Here is a 25,736-nt window from a genome sequence, read left to right as displayed (position 1 = left end):
TATATCCTCCTATATTCTTTGACAGTCCCTTATGCTTTCTGCTCCTCCACCAATCTTCATGTCATCTGCAAACTTGCTTATCATACCAACAGTGCCCTCTTCCAAATCATTTATGCATATTACAAACAACAGTGGCCCCAATACTGACCCCTGTGGAACATCACTGGTCACCTTCCTCCATTTCAAGAAACTCCCTTCAACTACCACTCTCTGACTACTGTTGCACAACCAGTTCTTTATCCACCTAGCTAGAACACCCTGCACACTATGTGACTTCACTTTCTCCATTAGTCTATCATGGAAAACCTTACCAAACACCTTACTAAAGTCCATGTATATGACATCAACAGCCCTTCGTTTAACTATCAACTTAGTCACTTCCTCAAAGAACTCTATTAAGATGGTAAGGCACGATCTCCCCCCTACAAAACCATGTTGCCTATCACTGATAAGCCCATTCTTTTCTAAATATAAATAGATCCTATCCCTCAGTACCTTCTCCAGCAACTTTCCCACCACCGACGTCAGGCTCACTGGTCTGTAGTTACCTGGAATATCCCTACTGCCCTTCTTGTACAGGAGGACAACATGAGCAACCCTACAGTCCTCCAGCACCTCACCTGTATTTAAGGATGCCACAATGATATCTGTCAGGGCCCCAGCTATTTCCTCTCTCACCTCCCTCAGCAACCTGGGAGAGATAATCCGGTCCTGGGGATTTGTCCACCTTAATAACTTTTAGCTTACCCAACACATCTTCCCTACTTACGTCAACGTGATCCAGACAAATCAAACTTCTATCTCTAATCTCAACATTCATCGTGTCCCTCTCCTCAGTGAACACTGATGCAAAGTAATCATTCAGAATCTCACCCATTCTCTCAGGTTCGACACACAGCCTTCCTTTTTTATCCTTTAGTGGACCAATCCTTTCTCTAGTTACCTGCTTGCTTCTTACATAAAAATAAAATGCTTTGGGATTCTCCTTAATTCTGCTCACTGAAGCTATTTCATGACCCCTTTTAGCCCGCTTGATTCCTTGTTCAAGACTTCTCCTACTCTTCCACTCTTCTTCCAGGGCCCATTCTGTTCTTAGCTGCATAGATCTTATGTATGCTTAATTAGTACTACTTAATATAACTATTATTTTATTAAGCATTTTTTAATCTGTATTTTAAACTTAGAGTAAAAATAAAGTGTGTTTTGCTTCGAATTGAGTAGTTTTACCAATTGAATTGCATCTGGAATGCAATGTCTTACACTTACATTTAAAAGAAGAAAAGATTAAGGTCTAGACTATTCTCTCAATATATTTTGCTGATATTGGGTTCAAGTCTCAGAAACTATTGAGACCTGGCCTAACTAATAATCAGAGATATTGTAGAAAATTGACAGAAGTCTCAAGGGACTTCAGCCCTGGTATTTTCCTGGTAAAGAGGAGAGTTAGGAACTATTCCTTGCTGGGTGTAGTTGGAGATAATGTAGTAATTTTGGTGATAAACAATGTGCAACTTAGGCTTTAATTGCTGATTGGCATTCAATATGGTAATTGCATATTAACTGACTAGATTGCGTTGGGATATCTGGTCGGCATGGACGGGTTGGACTAAAGGGTCTGTTTCAATGCTGTACATCTCTATGACTTTACATTTAGGTATTGGGCATTAACAGGGGATTCTATGTATATGATTTATGTATCGATATGATCAAGATAAACATGGATTGTCAATATTCAGCCTCTATCATTTGACTTTGAGACCTGAGATATGCCATAGAGTCATAGAGGTGTACAGCATGGAAACAGACCCTTCAGTCCAACCCGTCCATGCCGACCATATATCCCAACACAATCTAGTCCCACCTGGCAGCACCCGGCCCATATCCCTCCAAACCCTTCCTATTCATATACCCATCCAAATACATCTTAAATGTTGCAATTGTACCAGCCTCCACCACATCCTCTGGCAGCTCATTCCATACACATACCACTCTCTGCATGAAAAAGTTGTCCCTTAGGTCTCTTTTATATCTTTTATATGTCTAGTTCTGGACTCCCTGACCCCAGAGAAAAGACTTTGCCTATTTACCCTATCCATGCCCCTCATAATTTTGTAAACCTCTATAAGGTCGCCCCTCAGCCTCCGACACTCCAGGGAAAACAGCCCCAGCCTCTGCCTGTAGCTCAGATCCTCCAACCCTGGCAACATCCTTGTAAATCTTTTCTGAACCCTTTCAAGTTTCACAACATCTTTCCGATAGGAAGGAGACCAGAATTACATGCAATATTCTGACAGTGACCTAACCAATGTCCTGTACAGCTGCAACATGACCTCCCAACTCCTGTATTCAATACTCTGACCAATAAAAGAAAGCATACCAAACGCCTTCACTATCCTATCTACCTGCGACCTTACTTTCAAGGAGCTATGAACCTGCACTCCAAGGTCTCTTTGTTCAGCAACACTCTCTAGGACCTTACCATTAAGTGTGTAAGTCATGCTAAGATTTGCTTTCCCAAAATGCAGCACCTTGGATTTATCTGAATTAAACTCCATCTGCCACTTCTCGGCCTATTGGCCCATCTGGTCCAGATCCTGTTGTAATCTGAGGTAACCCTCTTCGATGTCCACTACACCTCCAACTTTGGTGTCATCTGCAAACTTACTAACTGTACCTCTTATGCTCACATCAAAATCATTTATGTAAATGACAAAAAGTAGAGGAAGGACCCAGCTCTGATCCTTATGGCACTCCACTGGTCACAGGCCTCCAGTCTGTAAAACAACCCTCCACTACCACCCTCTGTCTTCTACCTTTGAGCCAGTTCTGTATCCAAGTGGCTAGTTCTTTCTGTATTCTATGAGATCTAACCTTGCTAATCAGTCTCCCATGGGGAACCTTGTCGAATGCCTTTCTGGTCCATATAGATCACATCTACTGCTCTGCCCTCATAAATCTTCTTTGTTACTTCTTCAAAAAAACTCAATCAAGTTTGTGAGACATGATTTCCCACGCTCAAAGCCATGTTGACTATCCCGAATCAGTCCTTGCCTTTCCAAATACATGTATATCCTGTCCCTCAGGATTCCCCCCAGCAACTTGCCCACCACCGAGGTCAGGCTCACCAGTCTATAGTTCCCAGGCTTGTCTTTACCACCCTTCTTAAACAGTGGCACCACGTTTGCCAACCTCCAGTCTTCTGGCACCTCACCTGTGACTATCGATGATACAAATATCTCAGCAAGAGGCCCAGCAATCACTTCTCTAGCTTCCCACAGAGTTCTTGGGTACACCTGATCAGGTCCTGGGGATTTATCCATTTTTAAACATTTCAAGACATCCAGCACTTCCTCCTCTGTAATCTGGACACTTTGCAAGATGTCACCATCTATTTCCCTACAATCTATATCTTCCATATCCTTTTCCACAGTAAATACTGATGCAAAATATTCATTTAGTATCTCCCCCATTTTCTGTGGCTCCACACAAAGGCCGCCTTGCTGATCTTTCAGGGGCCCTATTCTCTCCCTAGTTACCCCTTTGTCATTAATATATTTGTAAAGACCTTTTGGATTCTCCTTAATTCTATTTGCCAAAGCAATTTCATGTCTCCATTTTGCCCTCCTGATTTCCCTCTTAAGTATACTCCTACTTTCTTTATACTCTTCTAAGGATTCACTCAATCTATCCTGTCTATACCTGACATATGCTTCCTTCTTTTTCTTAACCAAACCCTCAATTTCTTTGATCATCCCTATAGTTACTAGCCTTCCCTTTCACCCTGACAGGAATATACTTTCTCTGGATTCTTGTTATCTCATTTCCCATTTTCCAGCCGTCCCTTTACCTATGAACAACTGCCTCCAATCAGTTTTCGAAAGTTCTTGCCTAATACTGTCAAAATTGGCCTAAAAATTAATTTAAGGAGGATAAATGCTGATCCAAAATAATTATGATCACCTGACCAGTTTGAACTGCACTCATGAGACCATCAATGACCAAAGATCAGTCTGAGCCAAGATTAATGTTGTCATAAAATAGCACAAAAACTCAGAACTCTATCTCCCAGCTGATTTGCATCCTTGTGAAAGTTATACATTGAGACTAAAATAGGTGACTAAGGTAGTGGACAGGGGAATGTCGCTGGATGTTGTTAATATGGATTTCCAGAAGACATGTGATAAAGTCCCATATAGGAGACTGTTAACTAAGCTTGGAGCCCATGGAATTGAGGAAAATTTACTGACGTGGCTGGGCATTTGATTGAGTGCAAGTTACAGAACATATGGATAATGGGTATGTACTGAGGATATAACTAGTGGTGTCCGACATGGGCACTCAATTATTGAAGTGTTAGAACCTCAATCCTTTAAAATGTTTTCTAACAATTTGAATTATGGCATCGAAAGTCATATATCCAAATTTGCTGATCACATAAAGATAGGCTGCATTGCAGACTGTAGATGACATAGTGGCTCAGTGGTTAGCACTGCTGCCTCGCAGCGCCAGGGTTTGATTCCACCCTCAGGCAACTGTCAGTGTGGAGTTTGCACATTCCCCCTGTGTCTGCGTGGGTTTCCTTTGGGTTCTGGTCCCCATATTTCGGGAAGGACGTGGAAGCATTGGAAAAGGTACAGAGGAGATTTACTGTTGCCTGGTCTGGACGGAAGGTCTTATGAGGCAAGGCTGAGAGACTTGAACCTGTTCTCATTAGCAAGAAGAAGGCGAAGAGGGGATTTGATAGAGACATACAAGATGATCAGAGGATTAGATAGAGTAAATAGTGGAAGTCTTTTTCCTAGGATGATGACGTCAGCGTGTATGAGGGGTATAACTACAAATTGAGGGGTTATAGATTTAAAACAGATGTCAGAGGCAGGTTCTTTATGCAGAGAGTGGTAAGGGTGTGGAATGCTCTACCTGCTAATGTAGTCGACTCAGCCACATTAGGGAGATTTAAACAATCCTTAGATAAGCACATGGATCATTTTAGGATAGTGTAGGGGGACAAGCTGAGAATAGTTCTCAGGTCGACGCAATATCGAGGGCCGAAGGGCCTTTTCTGTGCTGTATTGTTCTATATTCTATGCTCCAGTTTCCTCCCACAGTCCAAAGAGGTGCAGGTTGGTGAACTGGTCGTGCTAAATTGCCCATAGTGTTCAGGGATGTGTAGGTTAAGTGAATTGGCCATGCGAAATTTCCCATAGTGTTCAGGGATGTGTAGGTTAGGGCATTAGTCAGGGTAATAGGGTAGGGGAATTGGTCTGGGTGGGATACTCTTCAAAGTGTTGATGAGGACTTGTTGGGCCAAATGGCCTATTTCCGCCTTCTGAGGGTTTCTATGAAAGAGATATTGATGGACTAAGTGAATGTGCGAATCTGTGGCAGATGGAGTTCAGTGGAAGGGGGTGTGAGTTTATCCATTTTGGACCAAAAAAAGGATATATCACAATACTTTTTAGATGGTATGAAGTGAATTACATCAGGTATCCAAAGAAACTTGGGGATTCAGGGGCATGGATCTTTAAAATGTTGCAAAAAGATGCAGGAAATAATCAGGAAAGCAAATGGAATGCTGGTCTTTATATTTAAAGAACAGGAGTAGAGGATACAGAAGTTATGCTACAGTTGTACAAAACCCTGGTTAAATATCCTTGTAGTATTGTGAGCAGATCTGGGCACCACACTTTAGGAAGGATATCTTGGTCTTGGAGAGAGTATAACGTAGGTTTGCAAGAATGATTCCTGGACTTCAGGGGTTAAATTATGATGGGAGATTAAACAAATTGGGCCTGTTTCACTAGAAATTAACAGGTTAAGGGTGATCTGATTAAGATATTAACAGGAAAAGACAGGGTGGATAAAGATAAACTATCTTCACTGGTTGGGGATCTAGAACTTGGGCATAGTCTGTGAATTAGAGCCAGAACATTCAGGCTAGATATTAAGAAGCACTCCTACATGCTCAAAGGATGGCAGATGTTATGGAGCTTTCTTCTACAAATGGCAGTGTATGTAGGATTAGCTGTTAATTTTAAATCAGCGATAGATAATCTTTTGTTTAGATATGAGCTAAAAGCAGGTATGTGGAGTTAGGCTACAGATCAGCCATGATCTCATTGAATGAGTGGAACAGGTTCAAGGGGCAGAATAGCCTACTTCTGCTCCTATGTTCCTATGAAAGGTTGTTGGCTGAGTATTCAGCTTGGAAAAATATTAAGCAGTCCCAGGAATGTATAAATGGACTTATCAACTACTGTTCCTGAGCACCAGAGCAGAGACAAGGAAGAATGAATTGAAGCAAGAATGGGATGATATTCTCTCTGGCTGTCAATCTCTCTCAATCTATAAAGTAAGTGGTTCATGGAAAAGCAACTTGGAAAAATTGAAGGAAATCTGCCAGCTTTGTCAGTCCTAAAGAAGTAGGACAACAGCTAAGCCACTGGGACTCCTGTCTTAGTCCCATGTTCAAAGTTTAAGTCGCAAATGCTGTATCTTCCATTTCCGTACAGAGAGCCTCAGCTCTTGGAGTCATAGAGCTATACAGCACAGAAACAGACGGTTTGGTCCAATGCGTCCATGCCAACCTGATATCCTAACCCAAACTAGTCCCATTTTCCAGCACTTGGTCCATATCCCTCCAAACCCTCCCTATTCATATACCTCTTCAGATGCCTTTTAAATGTTGTAATTGTACCAGCCTCCACCACTTCCTCTGGCAGCTCATTCCATACACGCACCACCCTTTGCATGAAAAAGTTGATCCTTAGGTCCCTTTTAAATCTTTTCCCCCTCACTTTAAACCCTCAAGTTTTGGACTTCCTTCCCTGGGGAAGAGAACTTGGCTATTGACCTCACCAATGCCCCTCATGATTTTACAAAACGCTGTAAACTCACCTCGCAGCTCCAATGCACCGGGAAAATAGCCCCAGCCGATTTAGCCACTCCCTATAGCCCCAACTCTCCAAACCTGGCAACATCTTTTAAATCTTTTCTGAACACTTTTACATTTCACAACGTCCATCCTATTGCAGGGAGACCAGAACTGAACGCGGTATTCCAAAAGTGGCACCACATCTCACTTGAGATGTGCCAACACCTTAGATGATTGATACCTGCTTTTCAACTTCCTAAATCACTAGTGGAGACCAGTAGGAACATACCAATAAGGTAACCACAGAGCTACTCACTGGTGTATCATAAGATCATAACTAAGTCGCAGATCTCAATCAATCAACTTGGGGTGATGTGAAGGTAAATGAGAGTGAGATGTAGGAAACTCGATGACCAAAAGGCAACAACTCAACTCACCACCCACAAAACACCTAAAAATTTCAAATTCCAGCACATAAAACTGGGCAGTGAAGAGTTAAAACTTAGACATGTGACAAGGCCCAGTGAACAAGTCTGAATGCCAGTATACAAAAGGTTAAGATGAAGAGATTGAATATGTGCATTGTTGAAGTTTGTGCATTAATATTTCATATCTATTAATCATATTTATGCCCTATTTCAGCAAAAAGGCGAAATATTACTTGTTTCATTCATCATGCTGAGGAGGTGTTATGGTAATGATAAACATAGACTATTAATATTTACCTTCAATCGTGTTATTTTAATACCTGAGACAAAAACGGTTTAAAAAAGACAAAAACTGAACTAAAATAGCTTCTGTGATCACCTGACCTGGTTGAACCAAAACTCATCAATAAACAAGGATTAATCTGAACTGAAATGAACATTGTTACAAAAGGGAAGTGAAATACATTCCTGTCTGTATTGGCTGATTCATACCTTTCTGGATGTTACACATTGTTATGGAAGGTTGGCTGTGGAGTATTCAATTTGAAATAAATAATAAGCAGTCTTAGGAATACACAAATGGCCCAAGCAACAGCTGTTTCTGAGCAGGAGACAAGGAAGAATAAATTGAAGCAAGAACTGAAGACATTCTCTCTACTTGTCTCTCGCTCAAATTGAAAACTCAATACTCCATGAAAAAGCAACTTGGAAAAACTAACATTCACCAAGAAATCAAGATTACCTGCAAGCTTCACCACTCCTCAAGAAACACTTGGGACTCCAATTTCTCTCTTGCTTCTCAAAACTCTAAATTTTGGAAGCTGTAACTGGCTATCCCTTCTTACCTGGATAAATACCCTCCTCCCTATCCTTTTGTTTTAAAGTTTATTACCAGTGTTGCATGTGTTTGAAGTCGTATTTTCTTATTTTGCTTAGATTTGATAGGTATTAAACTCACTCTCTTCCATTTGAGAAACCCTTGGAATTGGCCTTCCTTAATTTTTCATCTGGTTAACTAAGTTTACTTGAAGTGTGATAACTACATGATTAAAAAAAAATGAAAATAGCTGTTGTAGTTGACCAAGAAGTGGTTAAAAGTAGGGAAATGATCACCCCACCTCGCCAGTCATATATCGCTTACTCTGGCAGCTGATACAGTTCTTTTCAAAATAGTCTATATAAGAACAAGCTGTGCTTATTGGATTGGATATCTAATATGCACCTCAAAATCATAGATCATATGTATATAAATACCAGCTTCTAGTTCCATCCTCTTACTGCCAGGTTATATGAGTTGTGGGTTGTAACAATAACTTAGCACAACTAGCCATTGACCTTTTTGTATTAATCTTCGATAACTTTGACAGATCACATCCATACAAAAAGCCATCCTTACATAAAAGAGATAATTGAAATGAAGAAAAGAGATTATCATACTCGGAAGCATTATGCTGTACCCACTCAGGAGTGGCAGGTAACTTGTTAAAATAGTTTAAAGGTCAATTATTAGAGACTAGCTGGAATTTTCCAGCTGGCATCTGGAAGCCTGGCAATATCATTGAAGGGGCCTCAGGCAAAGTGATCTGCCAACTGTTGCCAATTTTAATTTCAAATGCTAAATCTGACCTTAACTGCAAAAGCAGAAAATGCTTCACACTGAAGACCCTCATAATGGCCTTACTTTCAAGATCTTGCCTGCTATATTTAATAGTATAGCCTTACTGTCCATGCTGTCTGGTTCTTTAATTAGAGAACACTTCGGCCTCCAGTATTCCAAAGTAAATTACTTTTGAATCTTTCCTCAGAGTTGAAGTTTCTTATTCCTCAACATTCTGGGAAATCTTACCTGTACACCTTCAATTCAGATCATACCCTTCGGTAATGTGATGACCAGAACTGTAGACACTACCAGAAATATCAGCAAACTGGAAATTCAACTAACTTGCCTCGGAGATTCAGACTTAAAACTAATGTCATTATCTAGATCACTTATTTTCACCTCCCCACTGTCACCCGACAGCCGAGAGTGTAGTGCTGTAAAAGCACAGCAGGTCAGACAGCATCCGAGGAGCAGCAGAATCAATGTTTCAGGCATAAACCCTTCATTAGGAATGAGACAGTATCACGTCTCAGCTCATCTGCTATTGAAGTTTTCATCATGGCCTTTCTTACCTCTAGACTTGATGACCTCTTGACTGACCTTCTGTGTTCCACTCTCTGTAAATTTGAGGTATCTTCACCTCATTCAACCATTGCCATTGGGTTGCTGATTTACATTAGCTCTTACTAAAATATTGCTTTGAAAATTTGCATCCTAGTCTTCAAATCCTGTCAAGATTTCACACCTCCTTATCTGTGGAATCTTCTCAAACACCACAATCTGAAAGGCCAACTATACCAAAATTTGGCAGGATTTGGGAATGTAGATTGGGAGTAGCTGTTTGAAGGTAAATCCACATTTGCTTTGTGGGAAGCTTTTAAAGAGTGGTTGATTAGAGTGCAGGAGAGACATGTCTCTGTGAAAATGAGGGATAGAAATGGCAAGGTTAGGGAACCACGGAAGACAGGTAAAATTGTGAGACTAGCTAAGAGGAATAAGGAAGGTCTAGGCACCCAAAGACAGACGAACTTTGGAAGAATATCGGGAATGTAGGACCAATTTGAAACAATGAATTAAGAGGGCTAAAAGGGGTCATGCGATATCTTTAGAAAACAGGGCTACTGAAATTCCCAAAGCCTTTTCTTCATATAAAGGAGCAAAGCCAGAATGTTATGTGTGGAGTCAGAGAAAATGGGTGAGATACTTAACAGGTACTTTGCATTGGTATTCACCAAGGAGAGGGACGTGACGGATGTTGAGGTTAGGGATAGATGTTTGATTACTCTAGGTCAAGTCAGCATAAGGATGGAGGAAGTGTTGAGTATTCTAAAAGGCATTAAATTGGACGAGTCCCCAGGTCCAATGGGATTTATCCCAGGTTACTGAGAGAAGGAAGAGAGGAAATAGCTGGGGCCTTAACAGATATCTTTGCAGTATCCTTGAACATGAGTGAGACCCTCATTGCTAATGTTGTCCCCTTGTTTAAGAAGGATAGCAGGGATAATCCAGGTAATTGTAGACTGGTAAGCCTGACGTCAGTGGTAAGGAAGCTGCTGGAAAAGATAGGCAGCATGGTTTCGTGCAGGGAAGGTCATGTCTTATCATCTCTATAGAATTCTTTGAGGAAGTGACAAAGTTGATTGATGAGGGAAGGGCTGTAGATATCATATACATGGACTTCAGTAAGGTGTTTGATAAAGTTCCCCATGGTAGGCTGATGGAGAAGGTGAAGTCACATGGAGTCTAAGGTATACTAGCTAGATGGATAAAGAACTGGCTGGGCAGCAGGAGACGGAGATAAGTAGTGGAAAGGAGTTTCTCAAAATGGAGAACTGTGACCAGTGGTGTTCCACAGGGATACATGCTAGGACCACGGTTGTTTGTGATACACATAAATGATTTGGAAGAAGGTATAGGTGATCTGATTAGCATGTTTGCAGATGACATTAAGATTGGCAATAGCAGATAGTGAAGGGGATTGTAAGAGAATACAGCAGAATATAGATAAATTGGTGAGTTGAGCAGAGAAATGGCAGACGAAGTACAGTCCGGGCAAATACGAGGTGATGCATTTTGGAAGATCCAATTCATGAGTGAACTATACAGTAAATGGAAAAGCCCTGGGGAAAATTGATGTACAGAGAGATCTAGGTGCTCAGGTCCAATGTAACCTGATGATGGCAAGCAAGGTCAATAGAGTGGTCAAGAAGGCATATGTCATGCTTTCCTTCATCGGACGGGGTATTGAGTACAAGAGTTGGCAGGTCATGTTACAGTTGTATAAGAGTTTGGTTCGGCCACATTTGGAATACTGTGTACAGTTCTGGAAGCCACATTATCAGAAGAATGTGGCTGCTTTGGAGAGGATGCAGGGGAGGTTCACCAGGGTGTTGCCTGGAGGGCGCTAGCTGTGAAGAGAACTTATAGAGTCATAGGGATGTACAGCATGTAAACAGACCCTTCAGTCCAACCCGTCCATGCCGACCAGATATCCCAACCAAATATAGTCCCACCTGCCAGCACCTGGCCCATATCCCTCCAAACCCTTCCTATTCATATACCCATCCAAATGCCTCTTAAATGTTGCAATTGTACCAGCTTCCACCACTTCCTCTGGCAGCTCATTCCATACACGTACCACCCTCTGTGTGAAAACGTTGCCCCGTAGGTCTCTTTTATATCTTTCCCCTCTCACCCTAAATCTATGCCCTCTAGTTCTGGACTCCCTGATCCCAGGGAAAAGGCTTTACCTATTTAGCCTATCCATGCCCCTCATAATTTTGTAAACCTCTATAAGGTCACCCCTCAGCCTCTGACGCTGCAGGGAAAACAGCCCCAGCCTGTTCAGCCTCTCCCTATAGCTCAAATCCTCCAACCCTGGCAACATCCTTGTAAATCTTTTCTGATCCCTTTCAAGTTTCACAACATCTTTCTGATAGGAAGGAGACCAGAATTGCACACAATATTCCAACAGTGGCCTAACGAATGTCCTGTACAGCCGTAACATGACCTCCCAACTCCTGTACTCATACTCTGACCAATAAAAGGAAACATACCAAACACCTTCTTCACTATCATTTCTACCTGCGACTCCACTTTCAAGGAGCTATGAAACTGCACTCCAAGGTCTCTTTGCTCAGCAACACTCCCTAGGACCTTACTATTAAGTGTATAAGTCCTGCTAAGATTTGCTTTCCCAAAATGCAGTACCTCGCATTTATCTGAATTAAACTCCATCTGCCACTTCTCTGCCCATTGGCCCATCTGGTCCAGATCCTGTTGTAATCTGAGGTAACCCTCTTCGCTGTCCACTACGCCTCCAATTTTGGTGTCCTCTGCAAACTTACTAATTGTACCTCTTATGCTCGCATCCAAATTATTTATGTTGAGTAGGTTAGGATTATTTTCAATAGAAAGACAAAGGTCGAGGGGGCGACCTGATTGTGGTCTACAAAATCTTAAGAGGTATAATCAGGGTGGATAGCGAAAAGCTTTTTCCCAGAGTGGGGTACTCAATTACCAGGGGTCACAAGGTCAAAAGTGAGAGGAGAAAAGTTTAGGTGAGCTATACATGGAAAGTTCTTTACACAGAGGGCAGTGGGTACCTGGAACACATTGCTAGCAGAGGTGGTAGAGGTGGGCACGATAGAATCAAATAAGATGGAACTAGACAGATACATGAATGGGCAGGGAGCAAAGGGATACAGACCCTTAGAAAGTAGGCAACAGGTTTAGATAGAGGATATGGATTGGCGCTGGCATGGACGTCCGAGGGGCATGTTGCTGTGCTATAGTTTTCTTTGTTCTTTGTTCTTTGTAATCCTCCAAGGCATTTTCACTCACCAAATTCTGACTTTTCAAGCATCCAGATTTTAATTGCTCCACCATTGGTGACTGTTTCTTTAATTGCCTCAATTCTAATTGCCTGAATTTTTTCCTTACACATCTCTTCTTTCTATCTCAATTTTTATATTTGAGTCACTTCTAATCGCTATATTTTTCCAATGTTTTGGTTATCTGACCATATAGGTCCTTATGTGGCTAAGTTTCATATTAGGTAAAATCTTGTGGAGCAGGCAAGACCTGATGTTGACTTTTTTCTAAGATAACCTACTGCATCTTATGCCACTCCAGCAGTTCAGAAGCCAACATTTTCCTAGGATCAAGGACTGCGCCAACAGAGAGTTACCAACCAATCACAGTCACATGGGAAGACACCCAGCCACAATTTTATCTTCGATGATCTCTCATCAAGTAGAATGCACTTGTTAATTTTAAAATTCTTGTTTTGTGGTCTACCTCTACAGGATTTGTTTGCACTGAACCTGGAACCTTATCGGTACAGTGGTGTCAACATGACAGGGTTTCGCCTTCTAAATATTGATAACCCACGAGTTGCATCCATTATTGACAGATGGGCCATGGAACAGCTTCAAGCACCATGGAAATCAGATTCAGGAATCCTGGATGGGATGATAACAGTAAGTGCCCTTTAAATGTCCAGAAAAGTCTTAAGTTTCTATTGTTGTCAATGAAATAATGTGATGTGTGTTTAAGAAGACATTAAATTAATAGCTTTTCATTTTCTCCATAAAGTACAGATTATTGCAGTTTGTAATTCTTGTCAAGCAATGCAAGCAACAGGCATTCCAAATGTTGATGCTCACGTAATTCCTAATTTGTCAAATTGAAGATCATTACTATTCAAAAAGCATTTTCTGGTCTCCGCATGATATTCCTACTGAAACACCTCATGTCATATTCATTATAAATGGTTAAGTGGAGCAGCTCAGCAAAAGAAGTGAATGGGTCATTTATGATTTTGTGATTCAGACAGACATGCCTCATTAAGCTATTTCGTGTGATAAATGAAAAGCAAAACAACCTACCAATTGAAATTATACACCTTTACAGCTGGTGACAAATGAAATTAGTTCTGGTAATCTTAGTCCGGATGGTACCAATGAAAGAACAAAGCAACTAACAGTGTGTTTGCATCCTCTGCAAGATGCACATGGAAAATGGTATGTACAGCAATGAGGTTCTAAGGGGCTCCACAATCGAATGTATTTCGTAAATCAAGACAAATAATGGAATGATACTTTCAAGATTGAATGGTAGGATGTTGGTTTATTAAAATTATAGTAAGTCTTCCTGTACATTTTCCATAGTATTGGAGTGCAGAGGCAGTGCATAAAAATTGTCATTTTTAACTCATTTCTTATTAGATTCAGGTGTTTTGTGAAGACAAAACAATTATCATTTTAATCAATGGCCCCACTAATATTAAAATGTTTTATAATATTTTGTATATTTTCCAGATGGTGTTAATTGTTGGTAGTATGTTAAATATCAAGCTACTTAAAAAAGAAAAATCTACAACATGTAAGACTTTGTTTTCTTAATTGCACAGGAGGATGTCAACAACTAAAAATGTGACAGCATTTTATTTTCTGCTTTGCAAACAGATTGGAAAGGGAGATGTGAATTACTTTTCTTCTGATTCTTCATTATGTTAGTACTGTGAATGAACTCTTCCATTGATGCCCTTGGAGATAAAAGGTCCAGCAGTCACATTAAATCTAAATCTTAATTTTAAAATAGCACAATGGATGGATACTGTGCAAATGTATATGAAATAATGTCTGTATACCAGAGCAAATACCAAATTCAAACACAACGCAACCTGTCTTTAAATAAAATCCACCATCTGAAAAGTACTTAGTGCAGCATCCATCCAAATAATTAATTGATAACTAAAAGCAAAGAAACAAATTACATAAAAAAAAGCAACAATTCATGGAAGATAAAATAACCTTGTGATAACAAAATGCATGAAAAAATCATCATCAAAAGCAGCAACAAGGCAGAGAGGGGAAATAAAATGGGAAGAGGAGCAAGGGAGCAAAGAAAGGTATTGATGTAATAGATTTTCATCAATCGAGGCAAACAGAATAATGGCATTTGTAAAGGCTCAATTGAGATTTTCTTTCGCTCGTCAGAACAAGGTACTGTTTTCATTGTCTTAGGAACTGGCAGAGCTACTGCTTGTTAATGCCACCATTTTAACAGCGGTGAAGCCATTGCATTGGACGCTTATTCTCCAGTGTTGTCAATAATCACACTAATGAGCATTAGAAAACTGCTGGCATTTGCAGTCCACAGAACACTTCACAATTAATATCTGTAGCTGGTTGCTCAGAATTGCAGATTTTGGCAAAGTAACAACACACAACAATTTATAAAGAAGTTTGAATTCATGAAAGGAAATAACAAAAATCGTTTGGAGTACAATTGAGCAGACATTCAAATAGAAAAGATAACCAATTTCTGTGATACCAACTTTCTTATACAAGCCTCAATAATTGGACTGGACAAACAATCATTTTGATGATTCCAAGAACATATCTTCACTGTTATGAAAACAATTGACCGAAATAAGAACATTCTAAGGCCAAGTATCTGTCAGCCTTGATGGAGACTTAACATTTACAAACCATGTAGTTGATGGAAGATTTTTAGTTTCATTTATTTATGATCAATAATAGCAATGCTGCAAAATGGATTGTAACCTCCATTTGGCCACTAAGGATAGATTTACCTCACAGCTTCCAGGAGGGCACCACTTCAGCTGTACAGAATTTCTAACCACTCACAGAGTCTGGGAGAGGAATGGCTGCAGTTCCCTGAAAAAAAACTTTACAATGTTTAAAATGTAGCCTTGTTTCCCTGAGATTACTTCAATATGGCAAGCACAGCTCTCTGATCAATATTTCAGGTTGATCACCTCTTGTGAGAACTAGATAATAGATATCCAGCAAATGGAAAGGCAGAAGAGGGAGTGGATTGCAGGATTGAATTGGGGAGAGACTGGGAGTGAAGGAAAAGCAAGAAGAAAAAGGCAGAGTATTGCCAGAGTATTGTTAGAGTATTACTTTTTTACACTGACTAGTGTAATAGTAGGTGATGTGGCATCCTGATTATCTGTATATCCATGTGCATAACAATATATTTTCTGAATCATTTGAAGTCACTTAACAATACAACATTGTTCATTCCTCAAAAAAAATTTCTTTGTATAAAGTAACTTAATTTTTTTTACAAATTCTGTCTAAACAAAAAATTTGGAATCAACTTTTATAATGAAACTTTAATTTGGAATGCCTTTCAGATTCCCTTATATCTTCATTTCATTTTTAAGCAAAATGTTGTTTAACGTATACAGTGAGTGGTAAGATGCTGTGTATCTGTTTTGTGGAAACGATAATTGTCTGTCCCTGTCATGGGTCAGTACACTGAACTGGTGCGTGTGTTGCTGTTACTACAGTACATGTTATGTTTGATATTGTGAATATCCCATTGGTCAGTGATGCTGCTAGTGCTGCTGATGACCTTTTACAGCATTATCAGTGACACAAGTTGAACAGAGACCCCGTTCTTATCTGTTTATTGGTTTCAATCAAATTTTCTGCAATAACACTTGGTGGGTCCAGGTTTTCATGATTGAGTTATGTCTATGTACAATCTGTCTAATCAAAAAAACTCCAAATTTGTCATGCCTATTGAAATATTGGCATTTTTCCACCTATGCATCAATGAGTTGTTGTTTTACTCCTGGCCATTTGTTTTTAGTAGCTCTGCAGATAATTTTATATCTGCCAAGAGAGAGGGAGAGCTCTAATTAATAAAGAGGTCACATGTGGACCTTTCTTTTCCCTTTTGATGCTTTGAGGGTCTCCTTGATTGTTTAACCATGTCTTTCTCCTTGGATAATGTGGTGATGGAATAATGATGTTGAACCTATTGAGTTCAACAATTCCTTAAAGTCTCAAGAAGTGAATTGGAGTCCTTACTCACTTTTAGGAATTTCCTGCCTGGTGAACGGAACCCACACTGCTGTGATGAACAGGAACGTTGATTAATAGTCTATAATTAACATACTATTATTGGTTATGTAAAAATAAATCCGCTCCCACATCATATCATCATCTAGTGGTACAGTACAAGTCATCATCTCTCTCTTTCTCTGCTGTGGATTTCTGTTATTTGCTCATATACTGCATGTAGATACCATTCTTTGTCATGTCTTTATAGGTGTTTATCTAGTGTACATCAGATCTGGTTCTGAGTTTACACTTCTCCATTCCCACATGATCTTCCAGCTAAATCATCTCTGTTATTTTGGGAACCAAGATTCTTGATATAGCCAATGGAACACCATCCTGTAGTGATTGGCCAATTGTGCCATAGTGGCTGCATTTCTATCATGTGCTAAAGTAGCACCTGTAACTCCTCACCTTTACAGGTATCATCTATAATTTATCTTGGTCTCAATGGTATTACGCTCATTAGGTAATGGATCTTTTTTATCTTTAGCTTCTCATACAGTGACAGACCAGATCAGGAATCTGCTGTAACCATTTTTCTTCTTAGAATGTGGAAGAGGAGTAGGTAATTCACGACCTCATTCATCCTGAGCCTGCTCAACCATTCACTAAGATTATGGCTGATCTGATTGCAGCCCAAGTTCAATTTTCTGCATATCCCAAAACCCTTTGACCCCCTCTGTCAAAAGTCTGTCTACTTCTGCCTTAAAATAGTTCAATGATCCTGCCTGTACCTTCTGGGAAGAAGTGTTTCATAGTCTCTCTAATAGAAAGGAAAGTGTCCTCATATCCATCTTAAATGGGGAACACCTTATTTTTCAGCATTCAACTTGTCAAATCTCTTCAAGATCTAATATGTTTCATTGAAATTGCCTTTCACTCTTTCTTTCATAAACTCCAATGGATATAGACCCAGCCTGTTCAATCTTTCTTCATAAAATAGCTCACCCTCCCCAGAAATCAGTCCAAAGAATCTTCACAGGATTAGTTCCAATACAACAATGTCCTTTCTTAAGTTAGACTGGAGCTGTACACAATATTCCAGATATGAACTCCTTAATTATAGAATCACACAATATAGAAAAGGACCTTCAGCCCATCAAGTATCCATCACCAAAGCTACACCAGCTCTACGCTAAGCCAGAGCCTTAAGTCCCAATCACTGTATAAGCATTCTGGATGAAATCATAACTTTGAAGTCTCAAGTGTGAAAACCCAAGAAATCACCCTCATTTAATCAATTGTATCGAAGTTCTCAGCAAATCAAATACAGAAGATACTAACCAGTTGTTAGACTTGCGACTCGATTTATGCTGAGTTTAAAGAGGAAAAAAACAGTAATTATTTTGCCTGATGGGAATATTCAGAGATTTCATTGTTTCTGATTTTGCATACCTACAAGTAGTTATATACCAGTCAATGTGCTGTTTAGCCCACATTTTTGATCTTCAATTTCCATGCAAGTGCATACACACCTGCTCACTGTCCTCCCTTCCTGGTGTCTCCTTGCTTGAGGCTCATTAGCAAATCCTTATTCTCTCCAAATTGCTGGCAAATTCCCACTCATGTAGACTCCCTATTAAATCTCCATGTTCACCAGGTCCATCCAAAGCCCACCCCAACCTCCATGCCCCTGGCTCCGCCCATACATCTCTGCTTCTGTACACTCTGTATCACCACCATCCCCTCTTTGCTCCTACAGACTCACTATTGAATCCCCAGTTTCTAGAGACCTACTTTCTGCTCATTTAGATTCACCAGTACTGCTCCCACTACCACAGACTCACCAGCAAGTCTCCAGCCTTATAGATTCACCAGACCACTTTGCCACCAGCCCCAACTTACCAACTTGGCACAGACAGAATTGCTAGTAAATTTCTTGATCTTGGATTCATCAGCCCCTTGATCTTTTAGCCTAATCAATCCAATTCCCCTTCCCTCCACACTGTTTGCTATAACAGTCACACCAATGACTCCTGCTCAGTCAGACTCAGCAACCATTTTGATTGTTACAGATTTATCAACACCACTCCCCCTTGTCATTATAGACTCACTAATTGCGTTTCACACGTCATGACTCACTGCCTCACATCCTATCAGCTCTCATGCTAAAGTGTTGCCCCATTTATTCTCTGAGAGTTGGCCACCCTGATCTTGGTGCCTATATTTCTCTTACTATTTCCTTCCAATATAGAATGGATTTTCTTGATCAACCTTGAATTGAACTACAAAAATATTATCAGCAAATGACTACAGAAACTGTGTGGGAGAAGAAACAATCCCAGTAAGCTGCCTGATGGAAAAGAACAAGCTTGCTTGATTTTTGAACTTGTCTGATCTTTGAACTTTTTCCCAGTGAATGGGATGACACATGGTCCTTACTCCCATTGTATTCAACTGCTGATGACTTTGAGTTTGATAAATATAGCACATCAGCTCATCTGCACCTCTCTTGGCAGGTGCAAAAAGAGTAGAGTCTGCAGTGTTTTCAGTACACCACACACAGAGTTTGTATATACTTGTTCTAGTGGATGATGGCCATGCTTCATTATGAACTTTCTCCCATAGAGATATAGGAGAAAGTGAAGAGTGCATATGTTGGAGATCAGAGTCAAAGAGTGTGGTGCTATGAAACCACAGTCGGTCAGGTAGCATTCGAGGAGCAGGAGGTTTCAGGCATAATCCCTTCATTAAGAATGGAGTGTGGTTTATCAGTACCAGACTCTTCAACTCCCATAGAGATATTTGTAGAATTACTCATGTTGATAACACTGCAAAAACTCTCTTTCTCTCTCTCTGTTGGTGCATCTGATCTCAGCTGATCTTGGAAATCTGAATGCCAGTGCTATTGGCTTTCCATCCTGTACCAGGGCTGGTCTAAGTCCCTTTCTGAAAAAACATCTACATTCCGAGTGACAGGTTTCTTTCTGTTGTAGTATTGTGGTATTGCATGTGTCTTCTGGTCTAATTGTACTTTGGGTTTGCTGAAGCTCCTCTCATGTGACCCTGACTGCTGGTACTTAGCATCTTCTCTTTTGAGTGCTTGCTGTATTGCTGTGTTCTGACATGCAAAGTATGGAAGAGTTCATGTACTGATTAAGCCAAGAAAACTTCTCAGATCTCTTTTCCGTCTTACTGGAATACTCTGAACAGTTTTGACCCCCTAAAGAGAGATATACAGGCATTATTGGACAATTAGTCCATAAAAAGTGCACTTTTCCTCAGAGAGTTGTAGAATTTGGGTTGTTAAATATATTCAAGGCTGAGATAGACAGATAGGTTTGCAATCAACAGAGCAACCAAGCATTGAAGTGAAACGTCAGGCAAGTATTATGGAAGAATCTCCATGTGTAAGTGGCAGCATGCCAGATTTCTTTGTCAGCCCACTCTATCATGCTATTGAATTATAATTCTTAATGTCCATTGCATTTTAAATGCAACTGTAGTTTTATTATTGGGTATCAGGTATGAATAAAGGATGCAACTTAAAAGAAGCACATTCAACTTGAACCAAACTTGTTTTGGTCAGATTCATTGATGGACCCCACAATCATTGTCATATCTCAGGCCGTAACGTAAGCTATGCTGGATATGACCGAACAGTTTAGTCATATAATGTATCTGGTGTAATTTCACTTCACGCTGTGTATGTAGTGTACACAATATAATTGTATAAGCGAATTGTTTGGATAGCATTGGGATAATTTCTAGTCATTTTGATAATGGTGCTGAAAGATGCTGTAATTTAAATTTTCTGGTTGTTCAAGACATGGAAATCCTGATCAAGCATCATTGCAGGAAGGCGTGTACAAGGATGACCAAGGAGGATACCTTCTGTCGTGTTGTGTGGCATTACCACCATGCTGAATGTGATAGACTTTGATCAGATATAGCAACTCAAGATTGCACATCCATGAGGAGCAGTGGGGCATCAGCAGCAGCAGTATTGTAATCCATTGCAATTTGTAACCTCATATCCTCCACTCTACCATTTATATTATACTGATAAAACCTGAAGTTATCTCAGAAATGTGACTTGAAAGAAGTTCTGGGATTTACATACTAATCAATCGAAACCTGCATCCCCATTCTAGGTGATTAAATACTTAACAGCCATCTAAGGTTTGTTCAATACATCGTATCAGTTGTGTGACACTTTTTTCTACAAATTCAGTGTCCTATGATCCTGCTGTACTAGCTACCTGATGAAGGAGCAGCACTCCGAAAGCTAGTGCTTCCAAATAAACCTGTTGGACTATAACCTGGTGTTGTGTGATTTTTAACTTTGTCCACCCCAATCCAACACCAGCTCCTCCACAACATTACAAGGGGAGATCAACCCTGGATGAGTGAAGAGTGCAAAAGGATGTGCCAGGACCAGCATAAGATGTAACTAAAAGGGAGTTGTTAAACCAGATGAAGCAACAATGTGCTATTACTAACATGCCAGATAACAAAAGTAGCATGTGATCGACATGGCTAAGAGATCTGACATCCAATGAATAAGATTTGAGCTATACAGTCCAGCTGTATGCAGTCAACATAGTGGACAATGAAAAAACTAAGAGGAGGTAGGGACTCCACAAATATCCCAATCCCAATGACAAAAGAGACCAGCATATAAATGACAGAGCTGAAACCTTTGCAATCATCATCAGCCACAAATACTGAGTGGATAACACATCTTAGCCATTTCCTAGGGTCCCCAAGAAACATCTGAAGGTTCTGGATACTGTGAAGACTATGGCCCCTGACAACATTCCAGCAATGGCACTAAAGACTTGTACTCCAGATTAGTCATAGCCCTAGCCAAGCTGTATGCATCTGCACTAGCATCCAACCGATAATGTGGAAAATTGCCTCCCATTTCCTGAGCAGAAAAACCAGGGTAAATTCAACCTGGTCAATTAGACCTGGTCTGTTCTCGATTTTGTCAGCAAAATGTTGGAAAGTATTATCAATCAGTGTTATCTATCAGCATATGCTCAGCAGTAACTTGTTCACTATAGTCAAATTTGGGTTTTGCCAGGAGCAGTTAACTCCTGAAATCACTACAGCTTCTGTTCAAACATGGGTGAGAGTGACTACTTTTGACATCAAAGCAGCACTCGATTGAGTGTAGCATCAATGAGACTTAGAAAAATCAGAATCAATGGGGAAATCAGAATCAGTGGGGCAATCTCTCTGCTGTTTGGAGTCATACCTGGCACAAAGTGTTGTCATTGTTGTATGTCAGTCACCTCAGCTCCAAGACATTTCTGCAGAAGTTTGTCATCTTCAGCTGCTTCATCAATCACCTTCCCTCCATTATAAAATCCAAATTGGGGATGTTAACTGATCAATGCTGAAAATTGTGCATTCCTCATTCCTCAACCACTGAAAGCAGTCCATGTTCAAATGCAGTTAGACCTGGATAATATCTACTCTTAGGCTGATAAGTGGTATGTAACATTCCTTTTTTCTTATGTCTGAATTTTTTTTCCACATTCTCTTCCACTCTGTAAAATGCTTTGTTCTTTTTCTTAAATTCCGTCTTTTAATTTCTTCCTTTCCAACTGAATCTGTGCCAGTATTACTTCTATTCTTTTCTATTTCTATTCACTTTTTCTAGCTTTCAGGTTTCCTAGCTTTTATTCCAATATCTAACTTTTACTGCTTTTCCATACTCCACAATTGTACAAAGGTCATTTAAAGGATCATATTCTTTCCCAACTTGCTGTACAGACTCACTTATGTTGAAGGTTGCTATTTCAGCAATATACTTGAATGCATGAGAAACCAGGCATCTTTCCTTTATCCTCTTCAATTATCAGTCCCCCCACTCACAGGCATATTTTCAACTTCGAGTTATCCCAGACATAGGCTACTAATTTTGTTTTACAATCGAGGTCAGTGTCCCTCTCCAATAATACCATTCTCTGGGTCACAGTATAAATTTAAATGCTTTAGCAAGTTATCGATGAGGTGAATCATACACATGACATTTTTCATTCTAAATGTAATACATTATAATCAGTCAGGTTACTTTAATAATAATAAAAAAACTGGAAATAATCCATATTCAGCAAAATCACAAAGCTGATTAACAGGCAATTTTAGGGAGGAAAGTACAAATACTTGCCCAGCCTAAATAAATCCCATCTCACACATCAATATAAAAAAAAATAAAACTTTCTCTGCACAGGTTAATAATGAAAAACATGACACTTTGGTCAGTAATTGCTAGTTCTTGATGGGCTGGGTGGGGAGGGGGAGGATGGGATCGAGTAAAAGCTATGTGTTCAGAATGACTCAGTTGGCATCCTGACACACACAGGCAGGTGTCACTAAACACAGGCAGCTGTCTCTGGGACATGTGCCATGCAGTTGGTTTGGGAATTATTGAGAATTCTGAGGCTATTCGAGAGAATAGTTACCTGAATTTTTCAGATCCTACCCTGAATTCTCCAAAAGGATTTTCTCAAACAGGCAGAGGATGAGCTGGGCCACTTCTGTCTCTCAGCATGCTATACCCCAATAAATCTTTAAACAATATCTAAAACAAAGCCAGTATTGAGATTTTCAGGGTTTTTTTATAGTGATCAATAATTAGGTAAGCCATACATCATCCAAGACATGTCTTTAAAAATTCTCAATGCCCTTTTAATGGCCCCCTTCAAATGAATGACTTTGTACAATCCTTTTTACAAGATTCTTCAAACAATATTAATAATAACCTGCCTTTACATCAAACCACTTTATATAGATCTTTTGTGAATGTACTACAAATAACAAGACAACCACATTATAGTTCCTTGGGTCACTTTATCATTTAACTAGATATTGAGATACAAAAGCACAGTCCTTCAGCGTAAAGCAGGAACAAGAATTTTCAGAAAAGAAAACGTACAGTTTAGGGTTGTCATGCAATTATGATGTTCATACAATCAAATTACTGTCACTGCAGTAATAAAATTACAAAATGCAACCATATACATACAATTAATACTATTAATTTATCAGATGTAATTGGTTATGTCCAATGCCATTCTATATTAAAGTTTCTGGATATATATCATGTATACTTTTATAACAGTTGAGAATTATTTATTTAATCAATTTTCTCTTTTTGCCAATTGGATCAGACATAATAATATTGTAGTTGAGTAAGGATAACTGCAAAGACATAAAGAGCTGCCCAGAGTTGATTTTGAAGGGGACTTGAGCAGGGAAGATGGTGGAGCAGCAATGATAGGAGTTTCTGGAGGTAATTTGTCAGGCACAGCAGCAATTCAGCTCAAGGAAGAAAAAGCATGCTATGGGGAGGATGAGGCAACCATGGATGACAATGGAAGTCAGGGACAGCATAAAAGCAAAATCATACAATGTGTGAAATCTTATACAAACCAGCAGATGATAACTATAAAAAGCAATAAAGGGGAAAAGATGAAATAGGCTAAGCTAGCTAGTAACATAAGGTTATGAGAGTTGTTTTTTTTAAAAGATATATTAAAGATAAGGGAGAGGCAAGAATGCGCATTGGAAAATGAATCTGGAAATATAATAAGGAATATAGAAGACACAAGTAGAAGACCAAAACTTTGAGAAATTTAGAGCGCAGAGGTGAGTATAGTGGACATCACTAAGGATAAAGTACTGGGGAAGCTGCAAGGTCTGAATGTGATATACCACCTGGACCAGATGAACTGTACACCAGAGTTCTGAATGAGATAGCTGAGGGGATTGAAGAGGCATTGGTGATGACCTTTCAGGAATCACTGGAGTCAGGGAGGGTCACATAGGACTGACAAATAGCTAATTTAAACACTCCTGTTTAAGAAGGGAGAGAGGCAGAAGACAGGAAATTATAGGTTTCTATCTGACATTGGTTATTGGTAAAATTTTAGAATCCGTTATTAAGAATGAGATTGTGGAGTACTTGGAAGTGCACGAAAATTGGGCTGAGTCCACATGGCTTTGTCAAGAGCAGCTTATGCCTCTCTGTTCTGTAGAATTCTTTGTTTATCTTGCTAGTTACCCCTTTGAACAACTATTAGGCGTGATCTATTCGATTTCCAAGTCCTTTAACAAGGTGTTGCACAGAAGGGTTCTAAATAAGGTGACAACCGATGGTGTTAGGGACAAGGTCGTGCAATGGATAGAGGATTGGCTGATTGGCAGAAGGCAGAGAGTGAGGATAAAGGGCCCTTTTCTCAGGATGGCCTAAAGATATCCTGAAGAAGGGTTACAACCAAAATGTCAACCTTTCCACCTCCTGATGCTGCCTGGCTTGCTGTGTTCTTCCAGCCTCCTGCTTGTCTGTCTTGGATTCCAACATCTGCAGGTTTTTTTGTTTGTAATCAAGGTTGTACCATTGTGAAGTCTCTTCAAAGATGCCCACTTTGAAGAAATTCTCTGTCTTTCTCAGGATGGCAGCAGGTGGCTAGTGGGATTCCGTCAGGGTCAGTGTTGGGATCGCAACTAATCACATTATAGATAACGATTTGGATAAAGGAACTGAGGGCATTGTTGCTAAGTTTGCAGATGGTACAAAGATAGATGGAGTGACAGGTAGTGTCCTGGGGAATGCTGCAGGGGCCTATGTTCAACTCCCACCAGACCTGGGGAACGCTGCAGGGGCCTATGTTCAACTCTCACCAGATCTGGGGAACGCGGCAGGGGCCTATGTTCAACTCCCACCAGACCTGGGGAACGCTGCAGGGGCCTATGTTCAACTCCCACCAGGGCAGATGGTTGTAAGTTGAAGTTAATGGAAATGAAATCTGGAATTAAGCGTCTATGGAATTAACTGGTGTCAAGGAAGCAGGAAGGCTGCAGAAGGACTTGAACAGGCGAGGAGAGTGGGCAATGAAGTAACAGATGGAACAGAATGTGGGGAATGTTAGGTTGTGCACTTTAGTCAGAAGAATAAACATGTAGACTATTTTCTAAATGAGGAAAGGCTTCTG

General features: G+C 40.0%; 1 protein-coding gene across 5 annotated transcripts in view; it reads left to right on the top strand.

Annotated features, from left to right (window-relative positions):
* Positions 1–25,736, top strand: part of LOC140486191 (glutamate receptor ionotropic, kainate 1-like) — a 321,766-nt gene that overhangs the window by 213,877 nt on the left and 82,153 nt on the right. For all 5 annotated transcript variants that reach the window (XM_072584967.1, XM_072584970.1, XM_072584968.1 and 2 more), the window contains exon 7: positions 13,210–13,383. In XM_072584967.1, the coding sequence (XP_072441068.1) occupies positions 13,210–13,383 (174 nt within the window). The remainder of the gene's footprint in view (positions 1–13,209; positions 13,384–25,736) is intronic.

This window comes from Chiloscyllium punctatum, chromosome 15, assembly GCF_047496795.1.
Source record: "Chiloscyllium punctatum isolate Juve2018m chromosome 15, sChiPun1.3, whole genome shotgun sequence".
NCBI classification, from domain to species: domain Eukaryota; kingdom Metazoa; phylum Chordata; class Chondrichthyes; order Orectolobiformes; family Hemiscylliidae; genus Chiloscyllium; species Chiloscyllium punctatum.
Note: the sequence above shows the minus strand (reverse complement) of the source record. Positions and strands in the feature narration are given on the sequence as shown.